The sequence below is a fragment of the Anguilla rostrata genome, chromosome 5 (genome assembly GCF_018555375.3).
Source record: "Anguilla rostrata isolate EN2019 chromosome 5, ASM1855537v3, whole genome shotgun sequence".
Classification (NCBI taxonomy): Eukaryota; Metazoa; Chordata; class Actinopteri; order Anguilliformes; family Anguillidae; genus Anguilla; species Anguilla rostrata.
Window position 1 is genome coordinate 32,913,611 of NC_057937.1, and position 23,390 is coordinate 32,937,000.

At 45.5% G+C, this 23,390-nt stretch overlaps 1 protein-coding gene and 1 non-coding gene across 2 annotated transcripts in view; both read left to right on the forward strand.

The window, feature by feature from the left end:
* The first annotated feature begins 807 nt into the window (after positions 1 to 807).
* Positions 808 to 23,390, forward strand: part of fto (FTO alpha-ketoglutarate dependent dioxygenase) — a 129,390-nt gene continuing 106,807 nt past the window's right edge. Inside the window, exons 1-2 of the mRNA XM_064335820.1 lie at positions 808 to 898; positions 22,253 to 22,330. Of these exons, the coding sequence (XP_064191890.1) occupies positions 857 to 898; positions 22,253 to 22,330 (120 nt within the window). The 5' untranslated portion in view covers positions 808 to 856. The remainder of the gene's footprint in view (positions 899 to 22,252; positions 22,331 to 23,390) is intronic.
* Positions 20,857 to 20,929, forward strand: trnam-cau (transfer RNA methionine (anticodon CAU)). The gene has a single exon. It is a non-coding gene; the product is annotated as a tRNA-Met (tRNA).

Here is a 23,390-nt window from a genome sequence, read left to right on the forward strand (position 1 = left end):
AATATCTAGCCAAAGTGAGGTAACTCATCTCATCGTCCACTCAAGTGGTTCTCCGACTCGGTTTTGGGGTGTATGATGGTTTTAATTGAAACCACAAATGCAATCCTAGTATTTTAACAAACTTATTATTTGTTTTGTTAATTAGACGCTTTTCGTGTTTATAACGGTTATTTACCCTCTTAAGCCACATATCTGGCATATTTTATATAAAACATTGCAGCGCGTCTCCGAAATAACGTTAATCAGTTAGCTATCTAGACGGCAAACTTGTAATACACTATTATCTAGACAGACAAGTATTTCAAAATTGGTCATTAATCCGAAACCGGCTAACTGAATGTGTTAAACCAACTTCATGAAATACCGACAAGCGCATACTCGCTTGCAAAAATGTCAATACTGAGCGTGCAGATTATAAACCGGATTAATATTTTTTAGCCCGGTAACTACGCGCGAGCAAAAAGCACAATTTTATTTTCAGTTTTCAACCTAGCCCACTCCGTTGTTTTATTAGCATTAAAAAAACACTCCACTGAGAGTTTTGCTGTTGCTAAGATACAACTCATTTCGCTGCTTGCGTACTGCGTGCTAGTCACGTCTCACACGCTGTATTGACGTTTTGGGAGTTGTAGTTTTTACGCACTTTGTTGGGGATGAAAAGTCTGTCCAAATGTGATCTTTTTTCTCTCATCACCGTAGTTGAATCATAATAAAGAAGCATTTCAAATTGTTTACCATGGAGTGTCTCCCGCTGAAGAAGTAAAATCAGGGTATGCTTGTATATTCCATTGTTAAACTACAATTCCCAGGACAACCTATTGTGAAATCGAGGCAGTGTAAATAAAACTCCAGGAACATGAAACGTTCGGGTGACAGTGAGAGAAAGAAGAAAAGAAAGGTATAAATAGTATTTTTCATATGGCTGTGCTTACTCACTAATGCATTTTTCTTTTTGAATGGGTTTTTTGGTGGCTAGCCGGTTGTAGTCAATGCATATAGTAATTTGCTAGCAAGATAGCCCACGTGCTTCTGTTCCCCTTGTTTCAATTTCCTTTCAGAACGAATAGCAAGTTAAAACAGTTTGCGAAATTACCTTTTAAAGAACTGACATTCATTTCGCAGTACCGCTATTTAATAAAATTAATTCTCTAGGAAGCGACCAAAACAGCTGTTTTGGGCTAATCTGCGTGTAGATGAAGCAGTCTTGCCAAATCAGAGTTGTTGTGTTGACTCGTTGAACTCCCTGTAATAAGGTGGACCGGTGCCTCTCTCCTCAGTAGGGCAGATTTCTTTAGAAAATATAGAGTACGGGGCTTGTAGTTGTATACAACATCTGTATCGAGCACGTACGAATACAATTACTGCAATTAAACAAAGTATAGCATGGCGTAGAGGCCCATAAATTGTTAACACAATTGCCTCTAAATAATCATTGAACAGTAAGCTTCAGCATCCCTCCCTGACTCACTAGAAACAATGTGAGCCGTCGCGGCAGCGAGGTGTTCGCCAGTATGTGATTTGACGTTAAACCTCGTCATTATACTTCATGTGGTGTGCCAGTCGTGACATCAGTGCGAGTTATTTACATCCGTGTGCATTTAGCTGGTAAGGTATGTCTGATTGATCAGTTATGTTGCTCATACACGCTAAACAGGCATCAGATTTGGGTAACCTATGAAGGTCATGGTGGTCACCTTTGCATTCACATTTAGGACAGCCGTCTTGTTATAGTTCTCATTGACTTTCTAATCTGTGCATAACAAACGAAACCTTCAGTATTTCCAACTAAATGTTTCATGCGATACTGGGTATTTCCAAGAAAGCCATACATTTGGTGTTTGTACATTAGACAAGTAAGGTCAATTGTAGAATGCTTAGCTGGAGTTTAAACCTCATATTTAAATCTCTAGACCACAGACATGCTGTACAACTGGGACAGCGTTCCTATTCTGTAAAATAAAGATTAGCTGTTCACATGTAATGCAGTTCTGTGGTCTAGAGTTTTAAACTCGAGGTTTAAACTCATGCTAGCATACTGCAGTTGACTCGTGGATTTCACTTATTTTGACCCGGTCATGGTGCTCATTGTATTGATTAAAGTAACAACAATACCGTTAAACTGGGCTTTTTCCGAGGATGCTAGTGTGAATCGTAATGTTAATGCTTATCCCACCTTTATGCAGACTTGTACTGCTGTACCGAATGAACCTCCCCTTTCACAAACTCGGAAGCCATTATTTCAAGCGGCACACGTCATATGTAGGACAGCACAGAAACTATGTAATACGTGGTTCCTCCCTTTTATTGAAGCAGAGTGGGAGCATATGAGAAAGCACTGAAAGCGTTTCCCAGCTGGTCATCAGATGGGTAAACTCAATGGTCTTGCTCAGCTGATTTCGGGGGAGAAATAACAGGATGAAAGGGCAACATTGTGACTTGAAAAGTATGCTCTTAGTGCGAGAACTACTGGAAAACCACATATCAAACATATCACAGAGTACGCATTTGTCTCTGTAGCTCTGTAGCTCCATATTCTCCATATCCAACACAGTTTTTCATAATGCATCATACAATAATACAAATGGCGTCAATCCCGTAGGTTTTTCATCAGAGTCATTTACTCAAAAGGGTTATTGTATGTTTTTGAGGATATTGCATTTATGGCTGTTAGTAGGTGCGTGCTGGAAAACGTTCAGAGCAGAGCATTAAAACCCATATCCCTACTATAACCCTGTGGGGACAAGTAACTTTTATGGCACATTTTAATAATTGCAGTAACCTGATGGATGTGTTACCAAGCCCATAAATAAATTAGATAACCAGACTCAATCAATAACTTTCAAATTGGTTGATATATCATGACGTCCACGTCCAGCTCATGATAAAAACTCACATTTAACATACAGTGCTGTGAAAAAGTATTTGCCCTCCTGATTTCCTCTGTTATTGCATATTTTTCACACTGAATACTTTAAGATCTTTAGACAAAATGTAGCCTAATATTAGGCTAGACAAAGGGTAACTGAGTAAACACAAAATGTATTTTTAAAATAATTATTTAATTAATCTAATGAAATAAGTTACTTGGTTTCCCTTTGTCGAATTTATCCATCCATCCAGGAATACACCCTGGACAGGCCACCAATCCATCACAGGGCACACACACTCCATTCACTCAAACCTATGGGCAATTTAGTGTCTCCAATTAGCCTAACTGCATGTCTTTGGACTGAGGGGGGAAGCCGGAGTGCCTAGAGGAAGCCCGCACAGATACGGGGAGAGCATGCAAATTCTACACAGAAAGACCTAAGCCGAGATTCGAACCCACGCCCTTCTTGCTGTGAGGCGACAGTGCTACCCACTGCACCACAGTCTCATTCTTTGTTTAATTTATTTCTTGTCTAAAGAAATGAAACCATTCAGTGTGACCAATACGCAACAATAGAGGAAATCTGGTAGGGGGCTAATACCTTTCCACCGCACTGTACACAACAGACCTCGAATGAGCAACACTGCATGTAGAAGGGGTCCTAAATAAAGTACAGTGTAACTAATGACTTAAAAACATAATATTAAAGTGCATCCTCACCATCTAAACCTTTCTTGTCATCTAATGCACACATCAATTTATTCATGAATTATCTTCCATATTTTACTATTCAATTGAGCTGAGTAACATGACAACTCAAGATCAAGTAACCTTTCAAATTCAAATGAAGTAGCTGTTGATACGAGTACACATGCAAAACACCCTTGTTTTCAATAAACATAGTTTTGATAGACATTGGCAGAAATAATGGGGTAGTGATGCAAGCTAATATATGACATTCATTCGTTATTTGTAATTTGCTATGGAATTTCTTTTGTCGCCTTTCTATTTATGTCAGAAACAATTTTGACAAGTATGGAGATAGCAATAAAAACGAGTGAAAACATTTCAGGAATTGCTTTCAGTATATTGACAAGTTACATTTCTTGCTTGCCTGATGAATTATTTTCAGTCTGTCTGGAGTTCAACTGAAACTGAAACCTCATGTTTTAATGTAACTTGTCTTTCAAATTATTGAAGTTTTTGGCCTTAGGATAATTTAAATTGTTTTAGCTTTCTCCCTCTAAACCCATTTCTCCATATTTTGCATTGGAATACTTTCTGGTATTCCAAAAAAAGCTTCCTTGTCAGCAGCAGTGAGCTATGATTTCCTGGAACTTTCTTTGTGCACACGAAAGCCATTGTACGGGATTGGCCTGGTCGTAGTGACGCATAAAACTGAAAATATGAAGGATCGTGACAGTCATCCAAACTTCACACAGGGTCAACAGATGGTATGAGGTACTTTAACTGAAAGTGTTCAATCCAGGATCCCCTTGAAACTGTCATGATGCATCATAAGGGCTTCCACTTCTAAAATTGCTAATAATTATAATAGCATGGCAGCATTTATTTCCAAGTGGATCTGCATCAGCTAAGAATCCATTTTGTTCAAAATGTCCCACAATGAAAGTTATTTTGGGAGTATCAATACAGTGTAATCATTGTATACTCTTGTTTTACTTGGTCTTTGTTCAATAGCTAATTAATGATGGTGCTTAGGTTTTGCAAAGTACTTCCAGTTTTAGTCTTTGGTTTTCATTGGCCCAGACAGTTTTGTGTGTGATGAAGGATATGGGTGGCAGCAAAGTTAACACAAGCAATTTAGTACCGTATTCCTATATACTTCAGTAGTGGGCTTGTGATTCCCTGGGGGATTCTGTTAAATTAACGACTAGCGAGGCCAGAGCTGATTACGTGGCCACAAATCCGGGCGTAGTCAATCACTTACCTGCAGCTAAGCGCTAACCTGGCGAATTAGCATAAAGATAAACAATTTACGGTCGCTAATGCGGTCGTCCTGTCATGTCGGGGCTGTTGCGTCATGTCAGGTGTCAGCATCAACAGAATCAGCGTCTTATTTGCCACCAGCCTTTTTTTTTTTTTGTTTTAGTTACCGAGTAGGTTGGCGAGCGCTATTAATGGACCGATAATTGAGAAATAGCGTTTGCTGCTCCGATGAATCATGGCTAGCCATACGGAGGCGGCACGCGTGCGGGTCACAGTAAGTGAATTTACATTGGGGAACCGTAAAAGATTGAGGGTTCGCCGCTGTTTCGGACTTCATCACGCCCCCCCTCTCCCCCCCCCACCGATTCCAGAAAAGGGGGAGGGAGGGAGGGAGGGAGAAATGCCGCTCTGGCTGATAATGATACCATTACACTAATGGACCCGGCAAATGAAGGGAGAGCCTGCAGCCTCCGCGCTTTATTACCAGAGGGGGTGATTTTCTCAATGCCTCCGTAATGGCCGGAGTGCCAGGTATTGATCAGGCTCCGTCGTGCTGCTAGTCCTCTGTGAAATTACTCACGGCGAGGAAGTGTTGATCCGGCTGGGAGCGGGTGCCGCTGACCTTTACTGCCTTTTGGAAGAGAGGCACTCGCCTCTCTGAGATGTAGGGACGCGACCCCGAGGTGGTGTCTCCTTCAGGTGCCCACATTGCTCCACCTTTCTCTTTTTGTCGCTATTTTTATTCAAGTAAAACACACCAGCTTTCGTTCAGGATTATTTAAAAGAAGACGCATTGAGTGATTTGCCACCACCCCCCTTTTTATGGTCATGTCCAGGTCTTAAGAATACTGCGAGCCAGATGTAGTTTCTTGTAATTTGTACGTAGTCAGAACCCCTCTGTCAGGCATCCCTGGCAGTTTGCCAGAGGTTGTGTAGTGCGGCCTCCATGTCCTGGTTTTTCAGAGTCGTTTTTCAGGGTCTCCTGTCTCATCATCAGGAACAGTGAGGGTGCAACTCTTCGTTTTTCCCAGCACTACAACACGTGATTCAACTAATTATCTAATCGTGGTCTTCAATCAAGACCTCGAGAACTAGAATCAGGTGTCTTAGCGCTGGGCTGAAACGAAGACCTGCACCCACTGCAACGGTCCTTTCCGGAAATTTTTTTTTTTTTTTTACACCCTTGGTTGAGAGGAACCAATTCATCCAATATTGATTCACTGCACTGCAGTGTGTGTTTTGAGTGACTGAATGCAGAGGGTCGGCCTAATCACTGCGTTAGCGTGACCCTCCCAGTACACAAACCGCGTTCCGACCGGAGAGCTCTGATGAATCCTCCGTGGCCGTGTTTTTTTTATTATTATTTATCTGCGCGTCACTCGGAGCACTCAGATTAAAAAGTGAATTATGCATGGGAGGCAATCGATAAACAAATGCGAGATTTTTCTCCCCCCCCAACAAAGTTATAAAATGTGATTTATTGTCATTGCATGATTGAAAACTATGTGGGCAGCCTGGCCATGAATAAAAAGTCAATTAACTCAACTCATGCCTCTTTATGAAAAGGCCTTGCGATCTGTCATTTCCGCAGCCTTTTATGGCCTTCCCGAGCCATTTATTTAGAGGCACCGAGTTTGCTTCATCAGCATAGCTTTTCATCACCTCTGCCCTCAGCTAATCAAATAATTTACCTTAAGGGAAACATCTATCTCTCTCTTTCGCCGCGACTATTTCTCCGGCTGTTAGAGATATATATTTTTCTGTCCTCGGGAAGGCTGTAACACTGAAACTAGGTATTGATCTGTATATTTGGTAATTTCTTTCTGCATTGCCATCAATTTCGTGTCAACATCTGTCCGTGCTGCGGTTGACCTCACGAATGGCGGGCCTTTTTTTTGTTCCCATCGGAGTTCGGTGATATACTATTCTGAAACCTAAATCGATGAATGAATATGAAGTTTTAAGTAATATTTCACGAACGGGAGGCCTGGTGGTGATGCATTGATTGGACGCGTGGACGAGGGTTGATTAGTTGGTCGCGAGGGTTCGCTTTCTCTGTCTCTCTCTCTCGCTCGCAGACGTGCGCGTGTGCACGCGTGCGACCCGGTCGCCAGAGGCGACGAGCCTGTAGCGCGTGAGGTTTTACTTTTCGCCGCCTTTGGCCCGCGCTGACTGTGCCACCGATGTTCCGTAATGTGTGGTCACTTTTGAGGTTGCCAGATTGTCGGTCTGATGTTGCTGCCAGGTGTTTTATATTTAGCGTCGCTGTCGGGAAGGATGCAGGGGAGGTTTTCATTGTACGCTGCATTAGAGTCAGATGAGGCGTCCCTTCTTTTGTGATTTTTTTGTGTCTTTCATTTATTTTCTTTAACAAAAAAACACTATCTTTTATGTTGATGTAACACATGTTATTGGTAATAGGAATGGTATGTAGGCTATGTGATGCTTAAAGATGATTTATTTCACATTAAGCTTCAATAGTTCATTAGAGTTTGATGCAGCTACAGTCCACTTTCTTTTGCTGATGGCCTACATGCTGTTCTTCATACTGAATATCTGTTGTTATTTGCTATATTATTATTTAACCATACATAGTGATTTTGTCTATTTTGATTTGCATTTTGAAGGGCATTAGGCTCTCTTACTAAGTTGTGGTAACAGCATTTTTACCTTTTTTGCCATCGCAGGCTGTTTTTATTTGATGTTGTTGGCATAGGCTAATGCTTGGCTGTGTGTTCAGAAGTCTGATGTTCGTTCAGCGGGTTTGTTCACCGATGCCAGCATATTGAGATGCAGCGACGTTGAGATTCCTTCATTCATGCACTTCCTGTTTGATGCAAATCATTCTGACCAGCCGCGTAGATTAGCCTACCTGTCAGTTCAGAGTCTAAATGACCTATCTGTTAGGCCGGGCTCTATCACAAACAATGTGCATTAAGCAATCAGTCTGATCCATAGTCCATAGTTGGGCAACGGCCAATGAATAAACATGTGATTGACCTAACAGCCTCACAACGAAGGTAAAAAAAAAAAATAACCTCAAGAGATTTCATTAGGTTAACTCCTTTGGTCTGACATATGTAGGAGGCCATTATTTCTTTTAGAATTTTGTTTGGAGGACTACGGCAGAGACAGTGGTGGGAATGTGGACACTAACAAAATTGTGGGTTAGTCCCCACTTCCTGCTTGGGGTTCAACACAGTTAAGCATCATGTGCTACAGCATTTAGGGAAACGAAAGAGCTGTTGATACGCCATATTTAACACCCAGAATCCTCTGCAGTTCCTGTCATTTCTTATGTCCAGTCTGACTCTAGATTTAACTATTTAAACCTGCTGAGATTGGGGGGGGGGCCTTGTTAAATTCCAATCAGTTTACATTTCAGTATGGGCAAAGTAGTTAAATTATACAATGCGATAAAATGTTGATTATGTTATGGGCTTGATGTCTTTTTGAAGTGCTGTTTTTTGTGTATACGGGAAACCGTGCATGCCGCCCCGTAACAACTTTTAAAATAAATAACTTGCCTTTCAGCGTTCATGCTGCTTGCCTCATTTTTAGGGCCTGTTTAATGTCCTTGCTATTTGTTCTCTGGTCATATTTTCTTCTTAATGGCTCACCTTTCCAATAAAATGGAAATCCCTAATGTGAGCGTTGCCTGAAATCTGGTTTCCATTTTAAGTCCAAAGCCCTTATTCATGAAACCTGCGGGAGGACATTTCACAAGCCTCCATTAATATTTACCGTTAATTTGTTGATCGCGATTTTTCCATAAATACTTGTAATAAAGTCTTGAGAGCATTACTCTGGCGCTGGTGGCATTGCTGTTGATAGACCGTACCACCAGGCAGTTATTTCAGCCTTTTGCTTTTATGTGTGCTACCCTGTGCTTCTCTAAATGTTTTACGTCCCGAGTTCATTCATTAAAAAAATAAAAATGTACAACACCCACCTTACACTGTGACTTGAGCCATATGGAATGGCAGTCTGTGATTTCAAATCAAGTCAGTACACTTATCAGCTACTTTTCATTCAGTCACTTGACACGGTATGTTATTTAGAGTTATTGATAGATTGCGGTTAAATGGCTCTTAGTGAATAGGCTAGGCTAAGGCCGTGCTTCCCAACACTGTTCCTGGAGATACCGTCCTGTAGGTTTTCACTCCAACCTCAACGAAGCACACCTCATTCAACAGCTAGAGATCCTGTTGAGCTGCTAATTAGTAGAATCAGGTGTGGCAGGTTAGGGTTGAAATGAAAAAGCTACAGGAGGGTAGATCTCCAGGAACAGGGCTGGGAAGTACTGGGCTGTGATGTCACTGACGTCTCTGGGGTATGCATCTTGTTCTACGGACGGAGCATGCTGTGCATGTCCTTCAGGCGAAAGCTCTAGTCTCTTCTGCCATTCAGCTGGCATTTGTGCGTGGAAGTTACTGCTTATCGCTATCTCCTAGGTGCTTGACATTTGATCTTCAGTCCAAACCCAGTTCTTATGCAGCTCATCAAAATTAAATGGAGGCGGTTCCAACCGACTCCTGTCATCATTCTGGCGAGTTTCAGCGGGGCTGCGGTCAGATTGTCAGTGTCGCGGCACAAAGCTGAACTTTCGTCACCGATGTGGGAATGAGTGAAAAAGAGTGTGCAAAGGTGAGAGGGTGTGTGATTGGATAAGGTTGAGAGTATGAGGGTGAAACAATGTGAGGGTGAGCGACTGTGTGTGTGAGTGAGAGACTGTGAGGGTGAGAGTGTGTGTCAGGGTGAGTATGATATTGCAGATGAGAACGTGAGGGTGAGAGTATGTGTGTGTGAATGTGTAAAGTTGAAAGTGAGAGGGGGAGACAATGAGACAATGTGAGGCTGAGAGACTTTGTGTGGGTGATAGAGTGTGTGTGAGGCTGAGAGTGTGTGTCTGAGTGAGTATATTTGTGTGGGTGAGAGCGTGTGAGGGTGAGAGTGTGTGCGAATGTGTAAGGTTGAAAGTGTGAGGGTGAGAGACTGTGTGTGATGGTGAGAGAGCTTGTGTGAGGGTGAGTGTGTGTGAACTTGTGAGTGTGTGAAAGTTTCAGTGGAAACTGATTCACAAAGTTGACCCTTCCAAAACAATGGATGCACTTTGGGACACACTGACTTAACTAAAGTACAAATCCTGTCTTGTTTCTCTCAGTTTATTTCATGACTCTGCTGTATTGGTGTGGAGTAGGTGAAAAAATAACATTGTTACCATTTATGACTTAACCCATTAGCTCATGCCATGAGTTATCAGTCTCATAAATGCTGAGGCTAGTAGACAGGATTACCGGGGAACAGCAGTGATATGAGTTTTACCTCATCAGAATTCTGTGTAGATGGTTGTGATGACTGGACTGAGGTCCAAGAGGATGTGTCCTCATGCTGGAGGAATAACCTAGCCCTGAACTGCAGCGGATAATTGGTTGGCTCCTTCAGTTGTTCCAAAGTGGACACCGTTATTGTTGCTTGTGGATTGTGTCCCTGTTTGTTTAACAGTTCAGTTCTTTTTCAAATGACCATATGAATCAACTGCACAGACTACAGCCTTATTCTTTACAGTTGAGGTTGAGTCCATCTTACAATGAACAATAAGACTGAGCTTGAACTTTGGTACTCTCGAGAAAATTGAGAAAAAAAACAAACAGGCAAGTCAAGCCTGTTTGCAGGTAGTTGTGATACTTGCTTAGATACAGGCACCGTACTTCAGGGTAGAACAGCTATGGATTTGGTTCCACTTGAAGTGCTGACAGAAAAATACTTTGGATTGCTGTGTAAACAGACGAACAGTTGTCCTAAAGTATTTTGGGGAGCTTTTGTGATTCTCCATCGTCAGTCTAACTCTTAACTCCTCGCGAACAGACAGGCTGTCATGGCAGTATGTCTGTAAGACCTTCTGCTCTGTGTGGATGACAATGGGGATTAGTGCAGGGGTACTTTAAACACTTTTTTGAGGGAATTAATGCTCTCATATCTGTGGGTTCCGGATGCTTCTGCGGCGGTTTTTCAAAGCACCCTGACTGTCAGTCATAAAGGGGATCATTAACTTCAAGAGTGTAAATGTTCTAACACTCGTATTATTGTGTGAAGTTAAGTCGATGACAGATGTACTTAGCTTAATTCCCTGCTTGTTTTTTTGTCTTATAATTAATGAATGTATCGCGGTTTTACTTTTTTCTTTTTACCCGGATAATCTTTGAAGCCGGTAGTGCCAGAAAGGATTGACGGTCGCTGGTTTACGCGGTGTCAGAATGGTGAACGGTAAATATATGAAAGGTTATTTAAATGCGGCAAGTTCTTTTTTTTGCATATTTAATTTGCCTGGGTTGCTGAGTTTGTGAGAGATCAGAGGCACAGGGGGCTGTGTGCTTTGGCACAAAAAAAATGGAGACCCGCGATTGAAGCTGCTCGAACGGCGTGGCACCTAGTTTTCCCTTTTTGAAAGGTAACCCGTAGACGGCCGTCATTCCGGCTCTTCGATTCCGATTTTCTGTTGGGCGACATTCTGGGCGCCACAGCAACGTCGCCCTCGTTATGTAAATGTACGACAGCTTGTGTTTTAGTTTCCAATATTCTGTCCTTCAGTTTGTGAGACATGGCTCAGCGGTGTTCAAGGCTTCACAAAAATTCTGTATCTCTAGGTGCTTTGCGTCAAGGGGTGGAAGCTCACCACAGCTAGCCACCTGACTGCTGTGGTAAGACTGCTGTGGTAAAATGGCTGCCCGGAAAATTAGCGAAGGCTCGTTAGAATGGTGGCAGTGTGTGCAGATTGGGAGGTGAGGGTAGGAGCGGCGAGAAGGAGAGGCTGCTTACCGCTTCTCTGTCCCAGTTTCCTCTCTTCCTCCGACAGCTTCCTCTTCTCCCTCTGACCCACATCGCTCCCTTTGACGCAGCCACCAGCCACCGGCACCTAGAGCTGTGTGGTTAATGTCCTCTGCAGAAGACTCCGCCACCCCAATGGACAGGACACAAGTATTAGCTCCCTAAGCATGGGACCCTGGTCTTTAGCCCAGAGGGCTAATAGTAGCCTATGTCTTGCTGCATTATATGGATAACTCACAGCAATGTAGCCCTCATTATGCAAATGTACAATAGTTTATGTTTTAGTTTGCAATATTCTGTCCTTCAGTTTGTCCTGCATGGCTCAGCGGTGTTCTTGGCTTCACAAAAGGTCTGTATCTCAAGGTGCTTTACATAGCATTGATTTTTACAGCTGGTTATACACTAAAGCAATGTTGGTTGAGTATCTTGCTCAAGGGTACAATGGCAGTGTCCTACCTGGGAATCGAACCTGTGACCTTTAAGTTACAAGACCAGGTCCTTACCCTTTATACTACCCTGCCGCCGCTGCTCTTCACCATAGCTGGCCACCACCAGAACAAAACAAGGTGATATTATTATCTATTATTTGTTTGGTGGGAACTTTCCAGGGTGACTTATAGTCCCATGTAACTGTGCAGGTTTACAAGCAACGAGTCCAGCAAGAATATAGTGAACACAATGCAGGTCCATAGGCTGCTGGTAACGCTAAAATAGCCATATAAAATTAATCTTTTTAATTGCAGCTGCAGTCATCATAACCATCATAAAGAATTGCCCAGTCAACTAATGTAATTGGACAGCATTATTGTTTTTTCAGCATTCATATAGGCTATTTATTGCACTAGTGACAGGGTCAGAGTCCTAACGTAGACTAACTGGCGGCTGGTGTTTGTAAAAATCCACCAAATGCTGCCTTCCGCTTCAGCCTCTTCTTAATTTCTCCATGTCAACGAGAACACATGTTCAAATTTGCGTCTTTGTATCGCAACCAGAAGGCAGTATTGTTTAATGCTCTCCCCCGAATGTCTGCAGATTTATTCTCATGGCGTGTCAATGAACCAAGACCAAAATGGTTTTCTCATATATTTAGGAGAACGATCACCGAGGAACCATAAGGCTTGTTTGACCGAACCAAAATTGCGATGCGAACTTGTTTTTATTTGCTCAGAGTGATAGACAGCCCTTAACAAACAGCTTGCAGGCACAGATAAGAAGTAAAGGGTTTAGGCCACGCATTCCTACTCACAGTATTGATGAAGATGAGGCCAAAAAGCAGGCTAATGGCTGTTGCCTGTACTATGATATGTATCTTCATATGTGTGTGTGTATGTGTGTGTGAGTACATGTGTGTGTGTGTTAGTGAGTGTTTGAGCATATGTGAATGTGCTGTTTGTTTGTAAGTGCATGCTTCATGTAGGCTATGTATGAGTAAATTGTTCATCGGTATGACAGCACACGCATGTGTGAGTGTAAGCGTGCATATATGAAAGTGCACAGCTGACGGTTTGTAATGTGTGTAAACATGTATTTAAGTTTTTAATTTATTATTTTGAGAGAGCATGTGTATGAGCACACTTGCGTGTGTGCAAGCTGGAATGACTGGCAGCATGTGTGTGAGAGTGCGTACGTGCGTGTGTCTCTGTGTATGAGCGTGAGCATGTGTAACTGAGAATGTGTGTGGTGGAAAGTGAGTCAGCATGTGTGCATCTGTGTTTGTGTATGTGAGTTTGTTTATGTGAGTTTCAGTATGTGCGTATATGTATTTTGCACACACTCATTTGTGTGTGCATGCACTTGCGCGTGTGTGTGTGTGTGTGCGCACGAGCGTGTGCATGTGTGTGTGTGCGTGTGTGTGTGTGTGTGTATGCATGCATTTGTGTGCGCGTGTGTGTGTGTGTTCGCACGTGCGTGTGTGTGTGTGTGTATGTGCATGCGTTTATGTGTGTGTGTGTGTGTGTGTATGTGCATGCGCTTGTGTGTGTGTGTGTGTGTGTGTGTGTGTGTGTGTATGTGCATGCGTTTGTGTGCGTGTGTGTGTGTGTGTGTGTGTGTGTGTGTGTGTGTGTGTGTGTGTATATGTGTGCGTAACTGACTGTCACTGTGACCGGTTTCCCCGGGCTCAGTCAGCTCTGATTATCCCGCTCCAGGGATGCTGCTGACTGATGCGTTTATCAGGAGCGTGCAGTGCTCAGGCTGTGGAGAGCGGCGGGCAGGCTAACACTGCTGTTCACACTGACGGCGGCGGCTCACAGAGCTCTGCTGGCGGAGACAGGAGCCGCTCCATACAGCATTACAACTTCGTCTGCGTTCATTAAGAACCCGCAGTTCGGCTGCAGCTCACTCAAAAAGATTTTGTCGATTTGTTGGACATTTTCTAAACCTTTTCGCGTCACGCACCTTTTTTGCTTTTGCACGCTCACGAAATACGCTCCCTGAAAAAGTTTTCAGACATCAAATTTTATTCCAAAGTTCATGTAGGGAAAGAACAGCACGCGAAAAATTAATTACAGTTTTACATCTTGCTTTTTTCATTAAGAAGACCTAAATTACTTTTTGTAATGGAATCTTTCTGGTGGAATGTCCTCGGAGTGTCTGTCTGATGTCGACAGTTGGCTGTGCTGTTTGTCACACTTTGGCTCTGGGGTGGTCCCGCGCTGTTGCTTTTGTCTGTGTCCATGTTTCTTTGCTGTTCTGCAGAACCAGATTTTGAGGCCTGTCTGCTGCATGTCCAAGAAGATGCAAATGTGCTCTCGGTGGCGTAAGCCTTGTGTGTGCCCGAGGCTGCGTGCCATGTGCTGACAAGCCAGCTGTCCTCACGAAGCACGTTCCCGTGTCTGACACACACTCGTCGATGTGTGTGTCCTTCGCTAAATGCGGCTTGGTCACAAAAGTGGAAAACACCAAAAGGCACGGATTCGGGTGGAACCTGCTTCCTGTCCTGTGTGTTTCTGTCTGTCAGTCTCTCTCTCTCTCTCTCCTTTCCTCCAAGGAAGACAAGTTTCCGAGCTGTCACTAGGTGGCACTTGGACATCACTGTATGCGAGATGGCCTCTTTTTTTCCTCCCTCTCTCCTTCCTTCCATCTATTTATCCCTCCTCTTCTGAATTGAGAAAAGCTCTGACACCTGTGTTGTTTGTCTTGGCACGAAAGGGAGGAGCGTAATGTATTCACCTCCGCGGCCTGAGACGTGTCACTGAATGCCGAGGGGGAGGGGGAGGGGGGTGGGGCATGGCCTTCCCCCGGCTCCGCCCCGTTAACTTTCACTGATTTGGTGTAATAATTAGCGGAATCGAAACGCTAAAAGGGGTACTTAGCGGCACCTGTCGCTTTTTTCGGGCCCGCCTGTACGTGACGAGGTCTGACAGGCGGAAAGGGGCCGGTCAGACCCGCGGTCTTTTACACCGCGGCTGTTTTCGCTGGCTTCATATTAACCTTCACTTCAGCCTGCTGGGGGCTTCTGTGCCAAACAAACCGTTACATTTTCAAATCAGTCTGCTTTCGTGCTGTTAATCATTCGTGATTCGGGCTACTGGGAAAAGTAAAAAAGGAGATTAAGTTATTACATTTCTGGTAGAATATTTCCCTTTTTGTTCGGAATGACTGAGAAGGAGGGAAAGTGAATTTAGCGGATCTGAGGCAGAGCTGGAATCGGCTCGCCGTGTTTTGAATTTCCGCTAATGCAATTTAGGCCGAGTTACCATTTTTCCGGAAGGATCCGGGAACACGAGTCCTGAAACCGTTGAAATTGTTACTGACGGCTTGTCACCGGTCTGCGAGCGAACTCGCCTGTGAATTGTAACACAAACTGCTGAATGCTGAGACTGTGACTATTTGTGTGTTTTTTTGGCTTAATCTGAAATATTATAACGGGTAACATTTTAACTAATTTATCTACTATGGATTAATAAAATCATCTGAATAATCTGAAATATTATAACGGGTAACATTGTAACATTTTAACAAATTTATCTACTATGGATGAATAAAATTATGCATTGAAAAGTAAACATGGTGTAATTGATTTAATGGAATTTTCATGGGCTATATGGCATTCATAATTTGTATTAAGTAGCAAATAAAAAAAATGTGCCTTCAGATATTAGCTTTAGGCTAATTTTAAAAGGTTTCATCTCGTCATTTAAAATGGTTTAATCTCATCAGTATTGTAGGACACACCCGTAAATTAAACTGTATTTCTTAGAAGGAAGAGGACTAAAGGTGTTAAAATATTGCTTTTTTTGAGCACCCACATGCCATTTACATCCCATACAGATTATTCAAACACGGGCATCATTTCAGATTGCATACCAAGCCTAAGACATCACGCAGAGACGATCCAGTGAACTTGTTTGAAGTTTATTGTGTGACTACACGTCAGTCCAAAGTGTGGTTTTCTTGTAGTTTCATATTACATTTGTATATAATAATTGCATCGCACATTTTTGCTAACCTGTTAGTTTAGAAAATCATTTCAAAACATAATTTATCATTTAATTTAAATAATCTTTTTTTTTTTTACATAAAATACATTTCTTTTTGTAAGATGTTTTTTTCCCCCCAATTTCATATCTCAACAAACCATAGTCCCCAGAGCAAACCCACACCCACACTCTGCCCATGGAAAGGCTGTAGCTGGGATTTGAACACAGAACCTTTGTACTGTGAGGCAGCAGTGCTGCCCACTGCACCACCACACTGTTCCTCTTTGCTTGCGCAGGTTAGAGCCCCTGTTGAGGGAGTGTGCAGGAGCAGGTTGGGCTCCAACTCTGTAGTCGGGGTTTCCCCCGCAATAGCCGAGATTTCTTCCCATTGGAGAGATTTTTCTCACCACTGTTTGAGTGTTTTTCTTCTTTTTTTTTTTTTACCTCAGTTGCTTGCTTTTTTGGGATTCAGGCCTGTTTTTTTCTTTTTACCCAGTTTGCCTTTCAGTGTCCTCTGGAACGTGTCTATGTGACAGTGTCTCTGCAAGAAGCGCGATACAAGTGGAACTGAATTGAATGCGGTAAAGCAAAACGTCAGATAGCCTGCGTACAGGAAGTGAAGTGTTATGGAGTTGTTTTGCTGAAAAAGACTCGAAAGCCCCTCACTTCACCAACAAAATGTCAGCTGGCGGCCATTACGGAAGCCGCCGCTGGCTGGCTAAAGAGCATGACAGCCTCCCTTGTTGAAATTTAATGCTCCAGTTGCTTATCGATTTGGCAGGCTTGTGGTGGTGAGGAGGACGGGGGCGGGGAGAGCATGGGAATCTGGGATATCCGGGTTCCGTCTCTGACCGGGCCTGGGGACGACGCCGTCTTTCCCCCCCGCTCTCTCGATGGGGACCTGCGCTTTTCGCCAAGGGGTATCGATTTTAGAAGCTCCTTTTCCCTCCGGAAGCTTCCTGTAGCCCTCGCGGTCTCCTAGAGCCGCACTCCTCCTTTCCCGCCAAAACCGCTAATCCCCGCTCCTTAATCAGCGTTCCTCGGACCGCCGTCAAAAGCAGACGGGCAGAGCCGCGGGATGCTAAATCCACGTTTGACATGGTAAAGGTCAGCAAAATATCACAGGTTTTTTCGGAAGGTGTGGAAGAAAGTCAAATAAGGGTTGAAACCGTGGACGCCCTAAAAAATCACCTAAGGAGGACCGATCTCCCCCGCGCTGACCTGTCGTTGCAGTTTTATTCCAAGTGAATTTTTCTGTACGTTACGGGTGCTGTAGGACTTACACCTGCTGTACAGCGGAAGGATGTCCAACATGTTGTGTGTGTGCGTGCGTGTGTGTGTGTCAGGAAACGAAGGGGGGAGGGTGGGGGGTAGCTGTGAAAATAGCTCCTGGGCTCTTGTGGGCTTGTGGGAAATGAGCTGCACAGGAGTAATTAATGATTCATCATCGTAACGCCGCAGCTCCACAGCGGCGTGATTTAGGAAGCGTTCTAAACAGGGCATGACAGGTCCGCTGTGTAGGGCCACCTGAAAAGCACGGGCCGCACGTTCAGATGGATGGATGGACCTTCGTATTAATGATCCCGCCTCCCAGTTACCCGCTGTTCAACGAAATGAGCGCCGTCCCCTTCCGGACCGAAACAGCAGTTAGCGCACATTTAGCTTCCCGTCGTTTGCCCCTGTGAGCAGCGCTGACCGCCGCTCCATTTCTCAGGCCCAACCGTAGGCTAGTTTTTTTTTTTTTTTTCTTAGATGGACTCCTTAGTAGTCAATGAGTTCTGGGTCCACTGGACGTGCGTGTGTGTGTGTGTGTGTATGGGCTTGTGTGTGTGCATGTGCGTGTGTGCATGCTGCTGCGTGGGCACGCGCAGTCGCATATGCATTCGGGTGCACGTGCGACTGACCGTGTACGCGGGAGGATACTCCGACTCGCGTGAGAGGGTGAGTGCGCGCGTGCGTGCGCGTGGGTGTGCGCGCGCGCATGACAGAGCGCGTACGCGAGAGGGCGCGTGCGTCCGCCCGCCTGAGCTTGCGTGGGAAGGCCGGAGGGAAGGCCGTTGATTTATGGTCGGGGCCGCCTGACGTTCCGGCTCCCGGCGCAGAGCCGAAACCCGCGGCGCTGCCGAGCGGGTTTAAGATTAATGTCAGGTTCGTCAGCGGCGAGTTAATTGTTACCGGTGAGTAATTGCGCGCGGGTAGCGGGAGCCTTGTTTTATTGTTCTGCGCTCGGTGGATTAGCATTCCTAACCCTGGAAAGCTGGCTTTAATTATTGACGCTGGCGTTATTGGTCGCTACCTGTTTCTGGAGCCGAACCGCTTCGCGAGCGACTTGCTAATTTCGAAAACCCGCCGGAGTTTTGCGCCGCGCAGGTGAATGAATATGTATCTTCACGCCCTGAGAGATTTTTACGACTGCGTTGCCACAGAAGCCGTGGGATTAAACATTACGTTTTTCACTTGTTCCAAAGTCACTTCGGCCTTGAAGTGCGCCTAATGGGTGATTCATTTCTGTGAGGATGTTTTTCGAACCGCTTCCCTCCTTGATTTTGGGAAGGCCGACCGGTTGTGCTTCTCCGGGCCGACCGTACCCACGCGAGGAGCAGGGTGGCTGAAGAGCCCCTAGTTCTGCGCTGTGCCGACCTGTGAGTTTGTGGTCTTTTTTTCACCGTTTCAGGCCTCTTAGTGCTACAGGAGAGCTTGCGCCGATCAACTGAGAGGTTCTGTCGCTTTGTGATGACATCAGTCAGCCCGCGGATGCCATCTGGAACTGGAGGAACACCGGCTGACTCATCTCCAGTCATCATACGTTCGCATAAATAATCATAGTTGGAAAAATGGTCTTGCCCGGACTCGGCCCTGCCCTGGCTCCAAGGCCTAGAAGGCCCTCGCGGCAATCGCTGTATACTGACCAAGCTACTCCATTCTGGTAAATGGACTGCATTTATAGGCTATCCAAGCGCTTACAATTGTGCCTCTCATTCGCCAAGCATTAGGGTTAGGTCTTGCTCAGGAACTGACCTGCCCAGGGCGGTTGACCGGCAACCCTCGCTGCCGAAACGCTTACCTCTGACTTGTGCCACATTCTGACTGTGGATTTGGAGCGAGTGCCTGCAGGTGCGCAGTAGCACGTACACGTATGTGTCAGGTTGAACTCGGCGCACCGGCGGTCGGAGCGAGAGACACGCCCACGGCGTGACGCGAGGCACGTCGCTAGGGGAAACGCCTCGCCTCGGCCCTCGCTGTTTGCTCAGGTGCGAGGGCCCGTCCCGTTTTTTTCCCTCCGTCCCGAAGCCCTGGGAAACACGGCATTCCGCACCCTCCCTCACCCCGCCGACACCCGCTCCCCAGTTTTAGCGAGTGCCCGGCAAACGGAGCGGCGCGGAAGCGGTTCTGACGAGCCCGTCGGCAAACGGGGCGAAGGCGTCTGATGTTTTTCGCGGGCCGCTCGTCAAAGTATTTGAACCCCGGGCCGGTTTTTTTTTTTACGCGAACGGGTCGGCTCTGGGGTTGACGTCACGCTAACGCGAAGAGTTTTGCTCTCCAAACAGAGAGCTCTATTATATGTTCGCCAAAGAGCTCCAGCTGGGCCCCGTCTCTCCGTGCACTGCGGGGGGGGGGGGGGGTTCTCCCGACCTGGAGTCCGCTTCTCGGACTGGCCCGGGACGGGGGTGCCCTCCGGTTCGAATTCCTCCACCTCCAACGGGCTCTTCCCGAACTCCGGCTGATAGGCTTAAGCGAGTGTCAACCTTTCTCGACGTCCACCAGAGCCAAAAAAAAAAGCGCGAAAAGCAAACAAAAAATAAATCCATTTTGTGTCTGGCACAGCGCCCCTTGTGGCTAAATTGAATTAGACCCCGCCTGTGCGGCGAGCTCTGGGTGGGGACCTCAGTGGGTGGGCGTTGGCTCTGGAGGTTTGGCCCCTCCTATGACTCCTACCATTTGGCCAAGGCAGGAGAAGGTTCCACACAAATTCAGGTGACAGCGTGGTTTTGAGGCCGGGTTATCTCTAGCTAGAAATCCGAGCTCTCGAATGCTTTTTTTGACATGTCGATAGATCTGAGAGGCCCGGATGAGAAAACACACTTCAACTTTGAGTTCAGTTGCCTGTACCTTCTTTTGAGAATGCCAATACGTGCAAATTGAGATCAAATGAAAAGCACATTCGATAAACGTTTCGGCGCAGAAGTGCCGTCGCTCTTGAAGAACGTTCAGATGTTTTCTTTATTAATCTCGATTTATTTTCGGGTTTATTTCGCCGGGTTTTTAGAAACGGCCCGCTCGGATCGTCCCGCGGAGCCCATCTGTTGCCGAGCGCCGGGGGTGACATTCTTAGCAGCGGAGTTTGCGAGGGCCTCGCGTTGCACGCCCTGCCTTTGACGTGTAAGTGGCAGGCGGCCCGCGCGCGAGCGGAGCGGCGGCGGCGGCGGTGCGCTGGACGGCCCAGCTGCGCGCATTTGTCCGCGCGTCAGACGGAGCCGCTGCGCTGGGGGGGCTGGAGTGACAGCCCCCCTTCACCCTCACTCCCCCCCCCCCCCCCCGCACCTGCTGGTTTCTTGAAATATTTCAAATATGTGTGAGTGTGTATGGGTGTGTGTGTGTGTGTGTGTGTGTGTGTATGTGTGTGTGTGCGTGTGTGTGTGTGCGTGTAAAAATTTTTCTTTAACCAGACCTCAGTTCTCATTTGTTTGCTCCCATTGTGAATCCAAAATTAGTACAGGCACTACATTTCTGAAGTTAGTGATGCTACCCACTAAACAGTTAACATCACTCCAACAGTCTCTGGTATCTGCCTCGTTGGCGCAGTAGGCAGCGCGTCAGTCTCATAATCTGAAGGTCGTGAGTTCGAGCCTCACACGGGGCATAGAGCTTTTAGTCTGTCTGTCTCTCCCTTCAGTTTAGATTGCTTGTCTGGCATTGCAAATGAACGTAATGTAGTTACACAAGAGCACTACATTGTGTGACCATGATTCTTTCCTGCGCATGTGTTCAGAAGAATTGAAAACTGTCTTTGCTTCATTTTTATTTTTTATATCTCTTTTTTTTCTTTTGTGGCTACAATCCAAAAGCATTGCAGGGCCCTGCACTTGATAAAACCTCTATACAAAGATACTTTTTCTAGTTCATTTAAAACTTTTTTTCTGCATTGACCTCTAATGTCATTAACAACGCATTTTATTTCCTGTGAAGTCTCTCACATTCCTAAAGTGTCTTATGTGAAACTCAGCCGTTGTGGGGCTTTCTGACATGTGAGAGTTTACGCTGTGAATGTCTCCTGGTCCTACATGAGCCCTGCTCTCTTCAGACATCAGAGTGCCGGCTGCTCTGATATAAAAATAGGAATCCATTCTCACCGCGGTATAAAAGGGGAAAAAGGGAGCGAAAGGTCTCGCGGTAAGAATGGGTAAGAATGACGGCGCTCTCCGCAGCGAATTGTGCGGTCCGCAGTCTTTATGCACCTGTGTGAAAAGGCCAAAGTGCGGAGGAGGAGGAGGAGGAGGAGGAGGAGGGGGGAGGGGGGAGTGTGACGGTGAAGTGCTCTGCATGTAAAATTTATTTGGGAATCACAGTTTTGCGTAGTTTTTTTTATTCGATTTCCAGGTTTGAGTGGATTGCGCCCTGATAAATGTCTTTCATCCCTGGCCAGGCTGTGTTTTTTATAAAAAGAATGGAATGGACTGGGGAGCCTGTTTTATAACGCAGAGCCTTCCTGCTATCTCAGAAAAATAAAAATAAAAAATCATAAAAATTGAATAAGACCATAAAAAGAACTGTGGAGTAGTCAAATTCTGAAGTGCGGAATATGAAATTCTCCATTGGACCCGGTAATGGTATTATATTTTGATTGACTGTAACCTAATAATGGCTAAACAATCCTCCTGTGTGACTGTTGAAGAAAGCCAGAGATGACAACTGGCTTTAGGAAGCAATTCTGCACTCATGAAAAACACTGCGGAAGATGTCATCTTTGCTAATAATTCTGGAGTGGTGCTTCCATTTATCGAAGTACAGCTTTCACTGAACACTGAAAAAAAAAATGTAGCTCTTACTAATAAAAACATATTTATCATTAAAATGACATAACTGAGTATTGCACATCCGCCCTCTTGAAGTAGCCTAAGTGTTACGGAGCTGAGACGTTCATGTAGTGAATATGCGACCGTTTGCATTTCCCCGTCTTCTCCAGAGACAGAAGCTTCTGCAGGAGCTGGGAGGACAGCGCATTCCCTTCCTCTCTCCCTCGGACCCCGGGTTCCAGGAGCTGGTGAGTGGGGCCTCTCCGGATTTGGGGTCACGGCCCGTTACAGTCTGTGTCATCGCCTGCGACGACCCATGTCATCACCCGCCGCGCTCTTGTGCCATCGCCCGCTATAAACTGTGCCATCGCCCTGCTGCATCCGTGTTGCCCCCTGCTTCAGACCGTGCCGTCACCCGCGACAGACTGTTGTCATCAGCGGCTGTGGACTATTCCATTGCCCGTTACAGTCTGTTGTCGTCATCCGCTACAGACTGTGCCATTACTTCCCATGGACTGTGCCATCACCAGCTACAGACCGTCATCATCCATTACAGAGTGTGCTGTTTCTTGCTACAGACTGTGTCATTGCCTACTACTGACTGTATGACTACCTGCTACAAGCTGTGTCATAACTGCAGGAGTCTTATGTCATCCTGTGCTTCATTGTTGTGTCATTACCCGCTACAAGCTGTGTCATCACCCACTACAGACTGTGCCATTACCCGCTGCATGCTATATCATTAGCAACTGAAGACTGCCTTTACCTGCTACAAGCTATATCGCTACAGACTGTGTCATTACCCGCTGCAGACCGTGTCATGACCTGCTACAGGCTTATCATTACCCATTACAGGCTGTATCATTACCCACTACAGACTGTGTCATTACCCACTACAGGCTGTGTCATTGCCCGCAACATGCTATAGCATTACCAAATGAAGACTGTATCATTACCCACTACAGACTGTGTCATTACCTGCTACAGGCTGTATCATTACCCACTACAGACTGTGTCATTACCCGCTACAGACTGTGTCATTACCTGCTACAGGCTGTATCATTACCCACTACAGGCTGTGTCATTATCCGCTACAGGCTGTGTCATTGCCCGCAATATGCCATGCTATAGCATTACCAAACGAAGACTGTGTCATTACCCACTACAGACTGTGTCATTACCCGCTACACGCTGTGTCATTACCTGCTACAAACTGTGTCATTACCCGCTACAGACTGTGTCATTACCTGTTACAGGCTGTGTCATTACCCACTACAGGCTGTGTCATTACCCTCTACAGGCTGTGTC